This window comes from Pungitius pungitius, chromosome 10 (genome assembly GCF_949316345.1).
Source record: "Pungitius pungitius chromosome 10, fPunPun2.1, whole genome shotgun sequence".
In the NCBI taxonomy this organism is placed as follows: domain Eukaryota; kingdom Metazoa; phylum Chordata; class Actinopteri; order Perciformes; family Gasterosteidae; genus Pungitius; species Pungitius pungitius.
Window position 1 is genome coordinate 9633295 of NC_084909.1, and position 16705 is coordinate 9649999.

Below are 16705 nucleotides of genomic sequence, written 5' to 3' on the forward strand. Positions count from 1 at the left end.
CAGTTAATGACATGCTATTATCCTGGAATAAAATTGTCTTATTTCTTTCTCGGATGATTACAGACTATTGTAAGAAGAGTTTGTCTGATTATGATATCCCGATATCTTTCACAGATGGGTTTACTTCGTGGTGGCTTGTTTTGTAGCCTTCTTCTGAGTGCTAATCTGACAAGAACAACCATTCAGAGTAAAATATACGGCAAAAGGAGGGTTTATTTCGAGGGAGTTGGTGGAGGTGTAAGTGACAGACTTGATGGAGGAGGAATCCACAACATTAATGGTTTTCTGCTTTGTGTTTTATCTACAAACACACTTGTTTGTGTCAATTCAGATCATTCACCTTAGTCATTGTCTCTTTTTGCTAGTTCCCCCCCCCCATAGTCTTTGGATAGCTACAGCTTAATGTGCTATACCTGCTACTGATGAAGCCAGAGTGGATTTTTTTTTTAGTAAGCTAAATATATATATATATATATATACATATTAGAGCTAGATATTTATTGGCAAAAATCATCAGCTACAGTAGCATCAGTCCAACAATATCGGCATTAACAGCCCAGTAACTTGTTATCTTTACACTTAAGATGTTAAAAGAGGAGGAGGTGGCATTGATTGGAAGAAAAAAAAGTTAAAGTTAAAGAAACGATTTCAATGGGAACCAGATTTTCCTTTTTAGAAATACCAAAACCAGGATGACAAAGACCCCTTGGATCCACATGCTGCTGATTTAATTGTCATCAGAATTGCTGAGTAAAGAGCCCATAACCCCCCCCCCCCCCCAACTCAACCTCATATCCCTGATCTGTTTGTCGGTCTGCTTCCTGGCTGAGGTCCCTCTTCTCTGATTGGCCTATTCCTTAAGAGGGCAGGAAGTCATTACCAACCCGTGTGATGGATCGACGTTAGAAGGCTAAAAGCGCTGATGGTCAAACATAGTTTCCCACACAGTCCAGCAGGACCATGTCTTTAAAAAGAGACTCATTTGGCTTTTCATGTCCCAATGAAATCAGCGATTGAAATGAAATCAACGAGACGAGGAAAAAGAGACAGAGCAAAGTTTAACACTCGTTAACGGTTTGGTACCATTTAATGGTGCTGTAAACCAGGTGGCAACGCTTCTACTTATTTATCCTATTTAGTGTACTGACCCTGTTTAGTGTGGCTTCATTGCATTGCTCCCATGTGCTACTATTACATTACAGTCCAAAATCAGGCAAAGATTGTTGGAGTGGAGACACAATTATAGTCAACGATTTTCTGTTATCGGGTGTGCTTCATTCTTCACTGGAAAGATTGTTTGATATTATGTAGATTTTAAATATATTTAATGTTTAAATACATACATATGTACATAAATGGGCGATGTAATGTAATTTCTGAAGCATTCCCACAACGAAAACAAGCACTCTGATAAATACAAGAGGCTGACTGGCAGGTACGGGTGGAGGAGTAGAGGGACTTCACATGAACTGTCGACTCGATGTGCCGCTACAAGCTGATCTGTGGGTATTTCCACCGGCTACCCCTCCTTTCACCTACAGGGTCTAATCATCCTCATAATGACTTCCAGCTTAGTCCATCACATTTGGCTGTCACATTTAGCTGCAGTCCATATCGATCCGGACTTAATTCGTCTTTGAGAGTTTGCATTATTAAGCCATTATGCTTGTCACTGTGGGCCAGGGAACATTATTTAACTTTTTAATTATCGTTTTCATCCTCCGTTCATTAAATTGTTTTGTATTGATTTTTTAAGGTCAATGGGTTTGTTGATGTGCGTTTATTTAATGAAGCAGAGTTAATCGTCTTCCCATTGTTATGTATTATGTCACGTTGCTTACAAAAAGAGAAACTAAAAGCAAAATAATAAAAAAAGAAATGAAGACAGGGCAAATTAGGTTAAAAGTAAATGAAGCCTTTAAAATACACACAAATCCAGAAAAGGAAAAGAGTGAAAAAGCCACGTTGCTTTTCCACCTACTCATCCTGTGCTGTACTGCGTTTTCTGTTAATGACACAGCTAAAGACAGAAGGCTTATTTATCAGAGATTATGTGGTCGTTAGAAGTTTAATGCCCTTGGGGGGGGGGCAAAAGACAGGCTGACTTTCATCTCAGACCTGCCCCGACAGAGTGAGGGTGTAAAGGGGTAGAGCAGTGTCAGAAGACCCAAAACTTCAAATACAGCAGTGACTTTGTGCGTGAGTGTGTGTGCACGTATCACTTTAACCCCATAATGAGTAGCCTCGAGGGAGTCCCACAGCCATTTGGCAGTTCTTCATTTCCTGTTTTGAAAGAAAAAAAAAAAACCTTCTGTCTACCCTTTTATCTCATCGGCAGCGACCCACAACTCCTATGCATGCGCACACACACACACACACACACAAACACCGGTTGTGGTCTTACCACAAGGACTTGTGCAATTAAGCCTATTTTGCCCTCAGAAGCCAGCTATGTGTGTATTTATACACCAAATCTACGTGTTAATGTGTGTGTGTGTGTGTTTGCGGCGTGCTGGTATGTCGAGGCTGTAATTAAGCGAGATCAAACCTCCGTGGTCGGGGGATTAGCCATCGACCAAGATCAAAAGGTTTCTCATCCACGTCTGTGAAATCGAAGAGTGAAATCCGAGGTTCAGAGACGGGCAGATTGACACGTCGGATGCCGACCGATCTGATTCGTCCTTTGGGGACACAAATGAACGCGGTGGCGTTGTTCCGTATGAAGACCTCTATGGGGCGCCGTTTGTAAAATGTTGCACGTTAACATTTACATTTAGATTTAACATTTACAGTTAACATTTATATATAACATTTACGTTTAGATTCAACATTTATATATAACCGTTAACATTTACGTTTATATTTAACATTTATATTTAACATTTATATATAACATTTAACATTTACATTTAGATTACATATTCATACTATTTAACAACTTTGTGTTACTGCCATTGTACTTGGAAAAGTTGTTGCATGTAAATGTTTGAAAAAGGAACATATGAATATTGTCCGGCTTTTTTTTAAATATGATAACGCTAAATGTACCAAAACTGCGCAGGATTTTAGAAAGTGCAACATTTTACAAACGGCGCCCCATCGACGTCATGCCGGTGTTTGCAGCTCGCTCCACGTGGGGAAGCCGGGGAGGAAAGAACGGAAAGACTCCGACCTCCCGCAGCGTTCGCTGTGCTGTCACACTGCTCCGCACACTACAGAGGATAAAGAATAGATTATCACTCATCCTGTTCCCCCGGCATACTTATTATTTGAATTGAATATATATAAAAAAGTTCAAAAGTCTTCATACAAAAGACTGTTTTTGTGGTAAATTGGTCTGATGTGAGTTTTATGGTAATCACTATAGACCTCATGAGAAATGGGTACAAACACTATCTGCATGACGTATTTAGCTGTAAAAATGAATGCTTGATTGGAAGATGGGAATTTGAAATATGAGTCTGTTATGAATCTCTATTGAAGAACATATTTGTTATGCGTTTTGTTTTTGTGGTTATCCGCTTCTCGTGGCCACGTCTGGTATTAATCAGTGACTTATGATGTATTTCTTTCCTTCTTAATGGCAAGAAAGTTTAGCAAACTTGGTAAAAAATGCACATATCCTGCAAGAAAGTTGCTTCTGCTATGTTGAGTTGCTATATCTATTACTATGTTATATCTACAATAACATTATATAAATGAGTCATTTACACCGGGGCACTGAATTTTTTTAAAAGTATTATGCAAAAAAAGCCTTTGTGTGAGAGATTCTGGGCTCATCACTTGCATTCAACCCACTGCTTAAGGGGTACTTCTCTGCACAGGACCACAGCCAGACATATCCTTTCAATTATAGTGACGACATTATATGCGCGCACACACGTACACACACACACACACACACAGACGCTCACCTGCAGTGCAGACCAAGGCAGGAGACAAACACACAGTGTATCAAATCACAGGCCCGATCTTGCAGATGCACAATGCAATAACACATCACCGCGGACTCACACAAACACACAAACCGAGCGTGTGTTGATATTTACTCCTCGGTGAAAGACATTGACACATACTTCATGAAGTGTTGCTCTTGTAAAAAGCGCATTCAAACACCAGCCATCATTCGAGAACTGCAAAAGCAAACACACAATTGCGTAATGAGTGTTTTACCCGACGACCACTTCGTCGTCACAGCCACTGTGTGTGTGTGTGTGTGTGTGTGTGTGTGTGTAGGGATTTCAGCATCTCAACTGTTTACTAAATGTTTTATTTTTTCCTCTTTTACTGTGGAACTGTAACAGAGTTTGCTGGAGTCAAATCAGACCTGAGAGCTGTCTTTTTCTGGAGTTGCAATAAAGATACTCAGTTAGTTTTTTGGACCATGAGTCTGAGGAGGCTGCAGCTAAGCCGTGAGCAGATAATTGTTAAGTGAAATCACGATCCTTCACTGAAGCAGAGGTTAGCCAACGGTGATGTGTGCCGAGCAGTTATGAGCCACAGGTTCGCCACGGGCTTTTCTGTAGCTATTACACGTTTACGGGCGATGACGTGATGCTATCGGGACAGTGAACTCATCTGTGCCACGCACACACGCACACACACACACGCCGTGCCCACTGACAACAGCACTGTTCGGGTTCAAGTTCGTTCGCAGAAGGCCGATCGAAGAGAATGTTTTGCTTTATGATCATTTCTCTTCGTCTTTGGCCTCCAGGAAGAAGAAGCAAACATGTCAGAGAGGAGAAGTCAGAAGAAGTCCATCTTTCTGTCCTCGTTGTTGGTAAGTTCAGCCGTTGATTTCTCCCTCTCATCCTCTTTTAATGATTCCTAATTAATTATCCTTTGTTTCATTTCTTCATACGGTTCTAATCTCAAATCAATTTCATATTTTCTACATTACTTTCAATGATTCATCACTTTCTCCCCCGGCGGTCTGTAAAAGGGCCTTCTTCTGTTTTGAGTTACTTTAATACTTTCGATATATTCCTAATAATATTTGACATTCTTTTACATCAGCAACATGTGCAGCACAGTTGTTTCACATATTCTGGAGTGTTGTGGTGTTAGTCATTTTAGTTACACAAGATCACGTGACTTTCTCTCGCCGCTGCTTTGTAGTTTAGACCTCGACCTCAGCTGTGTGAGGAAGAACAATGTGGATCCACTGGTGATGAATGTGCACAGATGAACACTCACAGCGTTCTGTGGGCCTGACTAAATGTCGCCAGCAGAGCATAGTGGGACAGTGTGTTGCCCTGAGGGGAACATTGCTGTGTGGGAAGTTGTCTTTTTTTCCTCCAGCTGCGGAACAGTGTGGAGAAGAACATCGTTACCGTCGCTTCTCCGGAGCCAAACAAAGTGCCGCTGCGTGTGTTGTTGCACAAAGTGCCAGAGAAAGAGAGAATGCACACAGCGCGTGCAAAAACACCCAGAGCGACCCACAAATGTGCAACATGCTGGCAAAGAAGATTGGCAGAGGGTGTCGCGCAGTTGTTTATCTTTTTAGTAAGAATACTGCACGTCAGATGTGTGAGGTAAAGGTCTGTTTTGGCTTGAATCTGGCATGGATTACAAAAAGATGACTTGGCCAGAGGATTGTTCTCCATTCGATTGATATACAAACACCCCGGCAGTGCACATTTGTATATTTATTCACGTCTTCATGTCTTAAGTGCACCGTCATGAGATCATTAGCAGGAAGAGAGATGCTATCGAAACAACACAGAGCTGTAGATGGAGAGAGTTACTCATGCACACATTTTCTTCGCAATCACTTTCTGGACTGCAGATGATTTTTTAAGTTAGTTGGTTTGGAAAAGAACAAAGTGTGGTGGTGAAGCCACAAATACCAGCTGCTGCTTATTACAGTGAACCACAGTGACACTCACACAAAGTACTTGTACAGTACATAGACACACAAGGAAATACAGGTATTGTGCTATTATGCACAAATCCGTTCAAGTAGAATTTGTAGTGACCATGATGTCGTTATTGAGAGTAGTAGTGATGAATTCCTGGTCTCCGCGTTGTTGATCTGTGGTTCAGAGAAATAAGGCATTACAAAATACAGAGTCATTACTGAAAAATCGTATTTGGTGTTTTTAATTCATCAAATTCAAATAAAAATCTTGAACATACAGAATGAACCTTTATATGGCATCATTGTTTCTGCATATATGCTACACCATTAACCCCCAAAATAAACATCTACAAAAAGAAACATTAGCTAGTAGCATGTTTGTTGTAATACGTGAAGATGGTTATTGATATTTCCTGTCAAAGTCTCACTTTTCCCGTCCGTCTCTCTCTCTGGTGTCCCTCCTGTCCGTCTCTCTCTCTGGTGTCCCTCCTGTCCGTCTCTCTCTCTGGTGTCCCTCCTGTCCGTCTTCCTGCTCCCTCCCTCCAGTTGTGCTGCATGTTTGCCAGTGCAGAGTACTCCAGCTGTGGAGAGTACGAGTTTTTCAATCAGACCAGCAACAGTTGCCAGGCCTGCCCTCAGTGCCAACCGGGACAGGAGCCGCACATGGTGAGACACACACACACACACACACACACACGTGCATGAAAACCATTGTTTTTTCATCTCTATGACTTAGTATTAATTTAATGCACCTATTCGTTTAAAGTACACATCAGGATTAGTCTAATTAAGATTGTTTAGACCACCCACAATAGACACACACACACACCAAAGTACACACATAGCTGCACAGTGAAGGGTGCCTACATTTCAGTGAACAATTTCACATGGTTTGTTGCTCTCACTGACGTGAAGGCATGCGTTATTGTGAAGGACTTGCAGCAGTCCCAGAGCCCTCCAGCCTGCGTCAGTCAGTCCGCCGACGGCCAAAGAAAACAGAGAGCGGGTTAACGCTTCAGTTGGCACCCCGGGGTGCCACACCTACTTAAGAGTGACGGCCCCACTCAAGGGTGAACACGATGGATTAGGGTGTCATTTATTTGGGTGCAGCAGCATTCTCAGATTTCCCTTTTCTTTCTATATATAAAAAGTACATGTATGCATATTTAAATCCTGCAGCATCCACAGCGCCGAGTTGTGTCAATGAGAAGCTCGGTGTGTCATTTGGCCATAGGTGAGCAACACATGGAGTGAAAATAAGTTCAATCAGAAAGATTAGAGCCGCCTTTTGCACTTTCTCCTGCCCGTCTGATCCTCTGGGCATCACAGTCTGTGATTCATGTGTTATTTCACCTCCTCAGCTTTATGTGCACGTGTGCGTTTGCGTGTGTTTTTCGACACCCTTTTAATCATGGGGTAACCACAGGGTTCATCCTCACAGCAGAGACTTCACAAAGCACACACTTGTACACACAGACATCACCTCAGACATCCAAGGACTTTTAAAGTGTGTGTGTGTGATGTATCTGGATAACCTTTTCTACTGAGTTCACACACTGGGGAGAAACTTGTCTGATTTCTTGGCTTGTGTTGAGTGCTGAAAGGTACAGCGATGCGAGGGCACAGCATCTGGCATTGTTTGGAGTTTGGAGTCAGCTTGCCCAAAGCTGGAAGCCTCCCTTGGAGGACCTCATGGCCCGGTGGTTTGAGATGCTTAACATGCACCGGCTCCAATTGCCCCCATTTCCCTTCCTTACCATCACTCTCTGTAGGTTTATTTTTCATTGTATCCTTATTCCTTGATCTATGATGCACACGATTCAAAGAGACAAGAGTTTGACTTTGGAAGGAAAAAACCTTTTCGATCAGAGCAGCTTTTAGAGAACACACACACAGAAGCTGAGCCACGGCGACCCAGTGTCAAAAAAAGAAAAGATCCAAAGCGAGTTTTAAATAAAAGCGACACGATTCTGCCGATAGCTCAACAAATGTGGATATGGAAACAGTGACACTGAGATCAATGCACTTAAAAACAGAGGGAAAGCATTGCTAGATTTCTCTTGAGAGGCATAGTGGGCCTGTTTGAATAGACGGATGAAACAAAGAGGGAAATCAAAGATGAAAGAAACGGAGCAAAACACAGCGTATGTTTTTGTACGTATGTGTGTGTGTGTGTGTGTGTGTGTGTGTGTGTGTGTTTGCGCCTGTGGCCTGTTGTCCGGCCTCCCAATGTGAGAAAGGAACGTGTGGAGATTGATGATGACAGGATGACGGGTTGGTCATCTTAAACACCACAAGCCGTGGAAAGCTGTACACACACACACACACACACACACACACACACACAGGGTCCTCTGGGACCGATCAAATCTGTCTTTTATCATCTATAAACAACAATACTAAGGACAGAAACAGATGTGTGGGTCTGTACTCTTTCAAATGTGTGTATCTGCTGCACATTTGTGAATCATCTTAATGATCTGAATGGTGTAGAGTTTTTTTTTTTTTACATTATACATAATGTATCCTCGGAGAGAACAATGAACCTAATGTTTGACCTGTGTGTGTGTGTGTGTTTTTTGCAGAGCTGCGGCTACGGTGTGAAGGATGAGGACTTTGCCTGTGTGACGTGTCCACACGGGAAATATTCCAAAGGGAAGTACGAGATCTGCAGGAGGCACAAAGACTGCGATGCTCTCTACAAAGCCACGGTGCGCGTGGCGGGAACTCCGGACAGCGACGCCGAATGCGGACCCTGTTTGCCAGGGTAAACGAAACAAACACACACACACACACACACATCTAGGATTAGTTTTAGTTTTCAAACCACCAACTTCATCAATACTTTTAAAGAGTAAATCAGTGCCTCTGTAGGTTTTGAATAATAATAAAATAGCTGCCGTATTTCATTTGTTATATTATAAGGGCTTATGAAGATTTTTGTAATGATTATTTAATAATTCATTAACCTTTTTACATTTTATACCAATATCTAGTGTTTAAACTAACTGATACAATGGGAGTCTTGATACATGAAGGTGCCAGTCAATTACGTGCAGGCTGCATACATTATTCAAAATACTGCTTATGTTCTCAAGCCGAAATGATTTATTACCATCGCCAGTCATTTGCCGCCTCGACTCCCTGTCTCCTTTTCTCTAATAGATGCTTCAAAGTTCAGTGCGATATCATGTACCAAGCCATCTCTCGTGGCTGCGGGGCATCAATTATGTACATTTCTTCACCGAGGCAAACTTTTCACCTCAGCTGCTTGCCCGTACTGATGCGGCTTGTAGGTACAGCCCGTCTACATGGTTGGGAGCCCACGCACTGTGTACACACTTCCTGTTCATGCAAATAGGGCTCAACGTGTTTTAAAAAAAGAATTCCATAACGTTGTGTTTCCTTCCAGCGTACATTTCTCCAGTAAACCTAGCAGTGCAGCGTGATTATGTCGTCAGGCGAGTTGCTTGTTTGTACCCATTGACTTTTTGTGTCTCTCAGGTACTACATGCTGGAGAACAGACCCAGGAACCTCTACGGGATGGTTTGCCATTCCTGCCAGAACGCCCCGCGCAACACCAAAGAATGTAAGACCGCCGTCTTCGGCGTTTGGTATCGTACCCTCCCCCTTCCTTCCGCTCACTCGCAGCCTTTCGTCACAACGACAACAACAACTATGAATTCCCCCTTTTCAACCTTTTATCTCCACAGCTTTCTCTGTTCCAACACCGGCCCGGTTTAACGTTTGATTCAAAGCAACCAAACATTAAAAGCTTTCCGTCAAAAATGATAAGCTATAAAAGGGGCTTGCAGTGCCAAAGCAGGTGTTGAAAGCCTGGAGTGAGTTTGAGTGAACCGTCGGGGGGTCAGAAGTTGTAGTTCGTTCTCCCAGACCCTCTGGTCACTGATGCGTCAAACAACCCCCCCCCCCCATCTGTACTTCTCTGGCTGCAGAAGGGGGGGTTTGACAGCTTGTCCATAACCTCTCTGCCTCACTTATTACCCTGCGTACCCGACACATACACACATGAGTGTGCAGATGCACGGCGTCATCTGTTGAGCCAAAATCCGCATCAGCCTCCGGCGGGACACAAAGGTCGCAAAGGTTTCCCAACCACGGCAAAACCAAACGCTTTTTCGTCTAGTGGCGTTCAAGCAAAACCATCTGATATTTGGTCGATTGTGCAGATGACTGCGGCAGTAACATCTACTGGAATATTGGAGCCAGATGATGGAGGGTGCCCCCCTAAAGCTGCAGAAGGCAAAAAGACTTACAACCAAGACTTTGTGATCTTACATACATTTCTACATCTTACAATACATTCTTGAAATGATTTGCTGGTATTAAGGTTTAGTATGCGGTACTAACTGAATCTGTATGAATTGTCAGTCACCAAAGGGTCTCTCCTTTGAGGTTATGTTAACTTGATTACAACTGCACGAATGGAAATGGCTTTGATAACTTTAAGGTCATTGGTTTAGTTGAATTGGTCTCGCTTCTCGTCCTGCTATTTTGTTTTGTGGCATTTGCAGCACATCTTTGGTAAGAAGTCAGAAATCTTTAATCTTTTAAAGACACTAGAAAAAAGATAAAGATAAAAGAAAAAGGCTAATTAAATGTCATCCTTGCTTTTTTAAATGAAAAAATATGCCTTGGATTTAGTTATCAACACCATGAAAATGAGAAGGAGATTATACCTCAATTCATTAAAAAATAATCAAAGACAATAGATAACGGTCTTCACTGAGTGTTTTTTTATCAAGAACAAGTTAGTCTGAACTTGAAATTGATGCTTTATTGAAAGTAATATTTAGCCGCGGTGGGATTAATGGATTTTCAAGGCATGTAAGTGATTTTTGAAGCTTGTCAAGATGAGTATTTATAGCGGAGCGGGAAGTGGAAATTCTCACAGTCCTGCCCTCTGTGGGTTCGTCCACATCTGACAGATCACATCAATCTGAAAAGATGGGAGCTCATTATGGGTTTTTTTTTCCTCGCCGATACATTTTCCTATGAGGATGATATTTTTGGGCCTGTAATAGCTCAAAACCCCTTTTGAGTGTAATTGAAGAGGCCGGAAATTAATGGCATTGTGTCATATTTAATGAGGGAGTTATGAGAGACGAAAACAAACCAAAAGCAGCCTGGGCCTGCAGAGGAGGGGTGTGTGTGTGTGTGAGTGTGTGTGCGCGCGTATGTGAATAAAAGCTTGCTTTTCAACACAAACCTAATTGTATGTAATGTGAATGGACGATTGAATGATTCTGTGGAAATAAGATATTCTTATATTTATGGTTATTCCCTTTTAGACTCTAACTCATTTCAGGGTTGCAAATCATGCTGAGTATACGCTTAGTCCCATACTGAGAGTTGACCGCTATCAGTGATTTTTTTTCTATTTTCTTACTTTTATAAATAACCTGACAAAAGTTTAATTGATATAAATCATTGATGAGAGATGATAAAGATGTCAAAAACATTTGACATAAAAACACAAGCTGTAAATTATAGTCTTTCTCTAAAATAAGTTTAATCAACACTGGTTTAAATATATAATTCTCTATTCTCCAATCTTCATTCCATTCTATACAAGTCAGCCTATGGTAGGATTTTAATTGAGGCCTCTTTAGATGTTGGAGAACATACAAATGATGCACCGACTCCGGGTGAAGGCAGGCTGACACTCGCCGTGTAATCTGTAAATTACCCCGGCTCCTGCCTCGCTCTGTGTGTGATAATTAAAACTTTAGTGGGTATGTGAAAACAAGAAGATGATTAGCGTGTTGCTACTTGCGCCGATGCTACTCTTTGGCAGGCGGACTTCACTCGCCTGTCGTTCCACCTCCAGTCGCTTTTTGACTTTTTGTTGTCACCAACGCACGTTAATTAATACTTATCTCACTATGGAGTGTAATCGTGCTTTTCCTTCACTGATCTAAAGTGACACTGGACACACGTGAGCTTCACATCACTATCAGAAGCTAACCGTTGCCACATTCCCGCCCGCGGCTTTTCCTCAAACTATGATGATTAGATTTATTTTTTTACTTCTTTATATATTTCTACTCCTCTCAGTTTGTTTGGACCGGCGTGCCCTGATTGCCCTGCGGAATTATCCTCTTTGCACTGTGAATTGGGGCTGAGAGACATGATCAAGACACCGAACCGCAAGACGCTAAACAAAATTCCAGTCAGAGCTCATATCCTTATCCGGAGTGTAAACACAGAGCCGCAGTTAATGTCTGCAGCCACAGGGCTCTGTGTGTGTGTGTGTGTGTGTGTGATGACATTAGGTGCTGAGAACCACAGGAAGCAGCAGGCCGCATGCCAAAGTGTTCTACAGTGCATCAACTAGGGGAAATAAAAGGCCGATTAAAAGGGCTGATTTATGGCCTGTCAGGAATTTACAGCTTGATTAGGAAAGAGGAAAAACTGTTGATGAATGCAACAGAAAAAGAGGCGAGGAGGAAGAACGAGAAAGACATTTGGGTCCGAGAGCTTCCTGTCTTCCATGTCATCATGTCATAGAACACTATTGTGGGGGGGAATAAAATATGGAAACATCCCATAACCAGTGACAGGTGACATGTGGCCTCTGCCAGTGACTAATGTCCAACCCCTCACAGAAGTTCCGGTGCTTCTCTTTTGACCAAATTGTTACATTTGTGGCGTCTCTCCGGAAGAAAGCAGCAAATCAAGGAGTAGAATCCATATTTAGCTAGCTGGTGTCAACGTGTAAATTAACGACATTTAGAGGGGCTTGTAGGTGCATTTTGCTCCTTTTAAAACTGAGCCAGGCCAGCTGTTTCCCCCTTATTTACAATGGTTGTGCCAAGCTAAGCTAACCTGCTGCTGGCAGTACTTTTATATTTAACCAATAAGACACGAGAGTTGTATTGATCATCTCTCAAACTATTCCTTTAAGCATGTACTTGTCGTGTCCTTTTTGCTTGAATGAATAAATGTGCAAACGACAGGAACTGAAGGTGTATGAACTGTGTGTGTGTGTGTGTGTGTGTGTGTGTGTGTCCGTGTGTGTCTTACAGGCACGTTGACCAGTCGGCCAAAAGAAAAACCTGTTATTGACCCCGGCAGCACAACTGTGTTCCCTCATCTGCATAAAGGTACGCAGCAATACACACGCTGACACAGATATGTAAGCTTCATTCGCACCCGAACATTTGTTCAAATGTTGCCTCCAATGTTTCAGATCCCAACGGACAGGGTCACCTCGCTACGGCCCTCATCATCGCCATGTCAACCATTTTCATCATGGCCATCGCCATCGTACTCATCATCATGTTCTATATCCTAAAGGCGAAACCGAATAGTCAGGGTAAGACTGACACACACACACACACACACACACACACACACACACACACACACACACACGCGCATACATACGCATACGCACGCAAACTCTAATGGCATAGTGACATCTCCTGTGTGTGTGTGTGTGTGTGTGTGCGTGTCTACAGCATGTTGTTCTGGACAAGTCGTGAAGGCAGTGGAAGCTCAGAGCAACAAACAGGAGGAGAAGAAAGAAATCCCTGGTGAGATACGACCCACACACACACACGCACACACACACACGTTCAATTAAGCTTTTAAGCTTCTTAATGAATTCCTGTTTGGTGTCGCTCACAAACGGACTTAACTCCCCTCTGTATTGTTGCCTCATTGTTTGTTGTTTGCACACCAGTCCCCCGGCCATGAGCCTTATCCCGGTTTTGATTTGATACCTGATATGACGAAACATGAATAATCTTACAAAAGGGGCTTTGATCAGAAATGAAAAACAAGTGATGCAACCTGAATACCAAAATGTAACACTCATGAAATGTGTTTAATAACTAACATACTCTTCAGCAGGTGAGGATCTCACTGCTTGAGCAATTTGATCAACATTGATAAGAAACTATTATGTGTTTAATAGTCAAACCAAAGATAAGCAGTAAAAGCCACTTGAGGGTAAAAGTAGCTGTCGTTCCTTTGTAGTTACTCTATTGAGATCACTTTGAGCACAATGCTATGAAATATTTCTTTTTCAATTCAAAAAGTAAAAAGACAGAATGCATACACTTAGCAAAGCAAGAACTCTTTTCAGTGAGTGTTTATGTGCTCACCATCTGTTACCTCCTCACTAAAATGCTCCGTGTTTTCATATCCGTAAAAATAAACAGCCACAAACTGATCATTTCCATGTTTCCATAAAGTTCTCTTGCACACATTGCACCGGTCCTTAAGGAGACCCCACAAAGTATAGACTCAATAAATAACAGATGCTGTTTAAACTCAATATACTCTGAACAATGCAAAGACTCAAAAAGCCATAATTAGGGTAACAAAACAAACTATAATTAGCTTTTTTTTTTTCAAACTGTGAAATGACTCCAACATAGAGTGTGATTTCAAATTCAGTTACAGTCAGTAGGTTCTGTGAACGAAAGGGCCCTCTAACAAAATGACTAGTACAGTAACTTTGTGGCATATATTCATGTATTATGGAAAACTTGAACTCTTGAAGCTCTGTGAATCCACTGCTGATAAAGGTCTGCATTAAACATCAAACTAATCAAACCACATTCATTGTTAACAGTTCTGGCTCCACGAGTCACTCAAATGTGCACGCGCGTATTTAGGATTTGTAATATTGTTTATGCAAATGCATTGTGTGTGTGTGTGTGTGTGTGTGTGTGCCGACAGACCTGCAGTATGATGAGTGCATCATGGTGGAATGTGAAGCTTCCAAAGCAAAAGCCATACGTTGCTTTGGGCGCCATTTCTCTTGACAATGATGCTCTGTTCAATTTCACTCCAAGACTGACTGACTAACCACTTACATGTGGCGTGGAAGCAAACACACACACACACACACACACACACTGTATCTGTGGCCACAGACATTATTATGTGGTGCAACGAGGTCGTGGACTTAATAATCCAACAGCTAAGGAACCACAAACTGAGAAAGTCGTTGTACTTTGACAAAAAATAAAAATGCCACCATTGTTTTGTGTGTGTGTGTGTGTGTGTGTGTGTGTGTCTGCGTGTGTGTGTGTGTGTGTGTGTATTTTGGAAGATAAGCCCTTTGGTCGGAGCTCTACCGGAGCTTGCTGTCACTCATGTAGACACAGAGTTAATAAGGCTGTGAAATGAAAGACACGGACACTTAAACAGAAACAAACTGTCTCTCGCTCTCTTTCCTTACCTCACACACACACACACACACACACACACACACCTGTTGCACTTAGGGCACTTACTTAATTCAGTCATTTAGCTGTCTATCTCCCCCCATCCGCATACACAAAGTGGAATTTAACATTCTAGTCACTGTAATCATTTTATACGTCTCTCTGACTGCAGGTGCTGTGTTCAAAGTATAAATCCTTTAAGGTATCAGGAACCGGTTTTCTTTAGTGCAACTCAACTCAGGCCAGCGTCTGTTTAGAAATGTAACTTTAATCAGTCTAACTCTGGTACAAAGACAAAAGCAAACGTATAGTGGTGTTTGTTATTTGTATCAAAATGAAATGTGTCCACTTACAAACAAAGACATTGAGATTATTTCAGAAAAGACAACCCTTGAAATGAAGGGTGAAATTAAATTTGCAACAATTTTTTAATTTCTACTTCTGGTTATAACGGGTGACTTTTCTCTATGTATACTAGTAAAACACACCTTTAAACCTCTCTATTGTCTCTTCTTCTTCTCTAGACAAGGTGGTGATCTACTCAGAGAAAGATGAGTTTGACAAACTGAAAGCTGCTCCTCAGAAGACGGTCAAAAGGTGAGAGAAACATCTAATGAAAAGAAAAAAAAAAGCTTTGCCACGCCGCTACTTTTCAGTTGAGCAAAGAGCAGACAAACCGACAAATGCTGAGTGTACAAAGCGTCCCCATGGAGTCTATGAACACGTATTGATGGTCATGAAGGCACGTGAAGGGTAAACAAATTCCTCTTCAGTTCGACAACCATCCATTTCCTAAAGATGAGCTTTAAAAGCATTTACACACTAAACAAAGGTACAACGACTACTATGTTTAGTACACTTAATTATATTATGGTTATGGTATGTGTGTACAATTACTGTGCTTATTTATGTATCATTATGTGTCTGTACTGCTTCATTACTGCGTATTGAATGTATGGGAAACATGTTTTAGAACACTTGCATGTGCCACTGTTTTCTCATCTTGAGTTTCCATTGTGCGTGTGTGTGTGTGTGTGTGTGTGTTTTTCTGGCGTCACAGGCTTTACACAACAGAAAGAAGCTTTTATAATTTTTGTCAGCATCTGCCTGTGATTTAGCCACCACAGAACTAGTCCCAGCAGCAGTATTGCCGTAGCTGCTGGCCTCTCTATTTGCTGTATCTACAGATCTGTATGTGTGAGTCTCTGTGAAAAATGTATCATTTTTTCATTTTTTTTTTTCTTTTATGAATCAGGGCTCAATTATGTGGCTTTGGAGCAGGCAGGGCGGTGGGTCTGGGGTGTGAGGTGTGTGTGTGAGTCTGTGTGTGAGTCATAGATGAGCGCTGAAGCCGTGCAAACACAGGACACAGGAGGTAGTTGTCGACATGGTTCGGAGGGGTTATTCCTTTCCCTTGCTTTTCCTAAATCCAAACCCCAGGTCCAAGCACACCATGGCAGACAACAAAAAAACACCTTTCCCCAACGTTCCTCTTTCCGCCTGCATCTCCTTCGTCATGTGCAGACAATGCTGCTTTATAGGAAGAAGTAACCAGTGCGCTGAGGAAAGTGGGGGAATACATGAGAGCGTATTGCACACAGAGCCACAGTGAGCCATTGTGCCCAAATATTCCAGTGC

At 42.1% G+C, this 16705-nt stretch overlaps 1 protein-coding gene across 1 annotated transcript in view; it reads left to right on the top strand.

Moving 5' to 3' along the window:
• The window catches only part of edar (ectodysplasin A receptor), a 31017-nt gene that overhangs the window by 9656 nt on the left and 4656 nt on the right, over positions 1-16705 (top strand). Inside the window, exons 2-9 of the mRNA XM_037488369.2 lie at positions 4718-4783; positions 6410-6529; positions 8449-8630; positions 9368-9453; positions 12914-12991; positions 13078-13203; positions 13349-13423; positions 15592-15664. Coding sequence (XP_037344266.2) covers positions 4733-4783; positions 6410-6529; positions 8449-8630; positions 9368-9453; positions 12914-12991; positions 13078-13203; positions 13349-13423; positions 15592-15664 — 791 coding nt within the window. The 5' untranslated portion in view covers positions 4718-4732. The remainder of the gene's footprint in view (positions 1-4717; positions 4784-6409; positions 6530-8448; positions 8631-9367; positions 9454-12913; positions 12992-13077; positions 13204-13348; positions 13424-15591; positions 15665-16705) is intronic.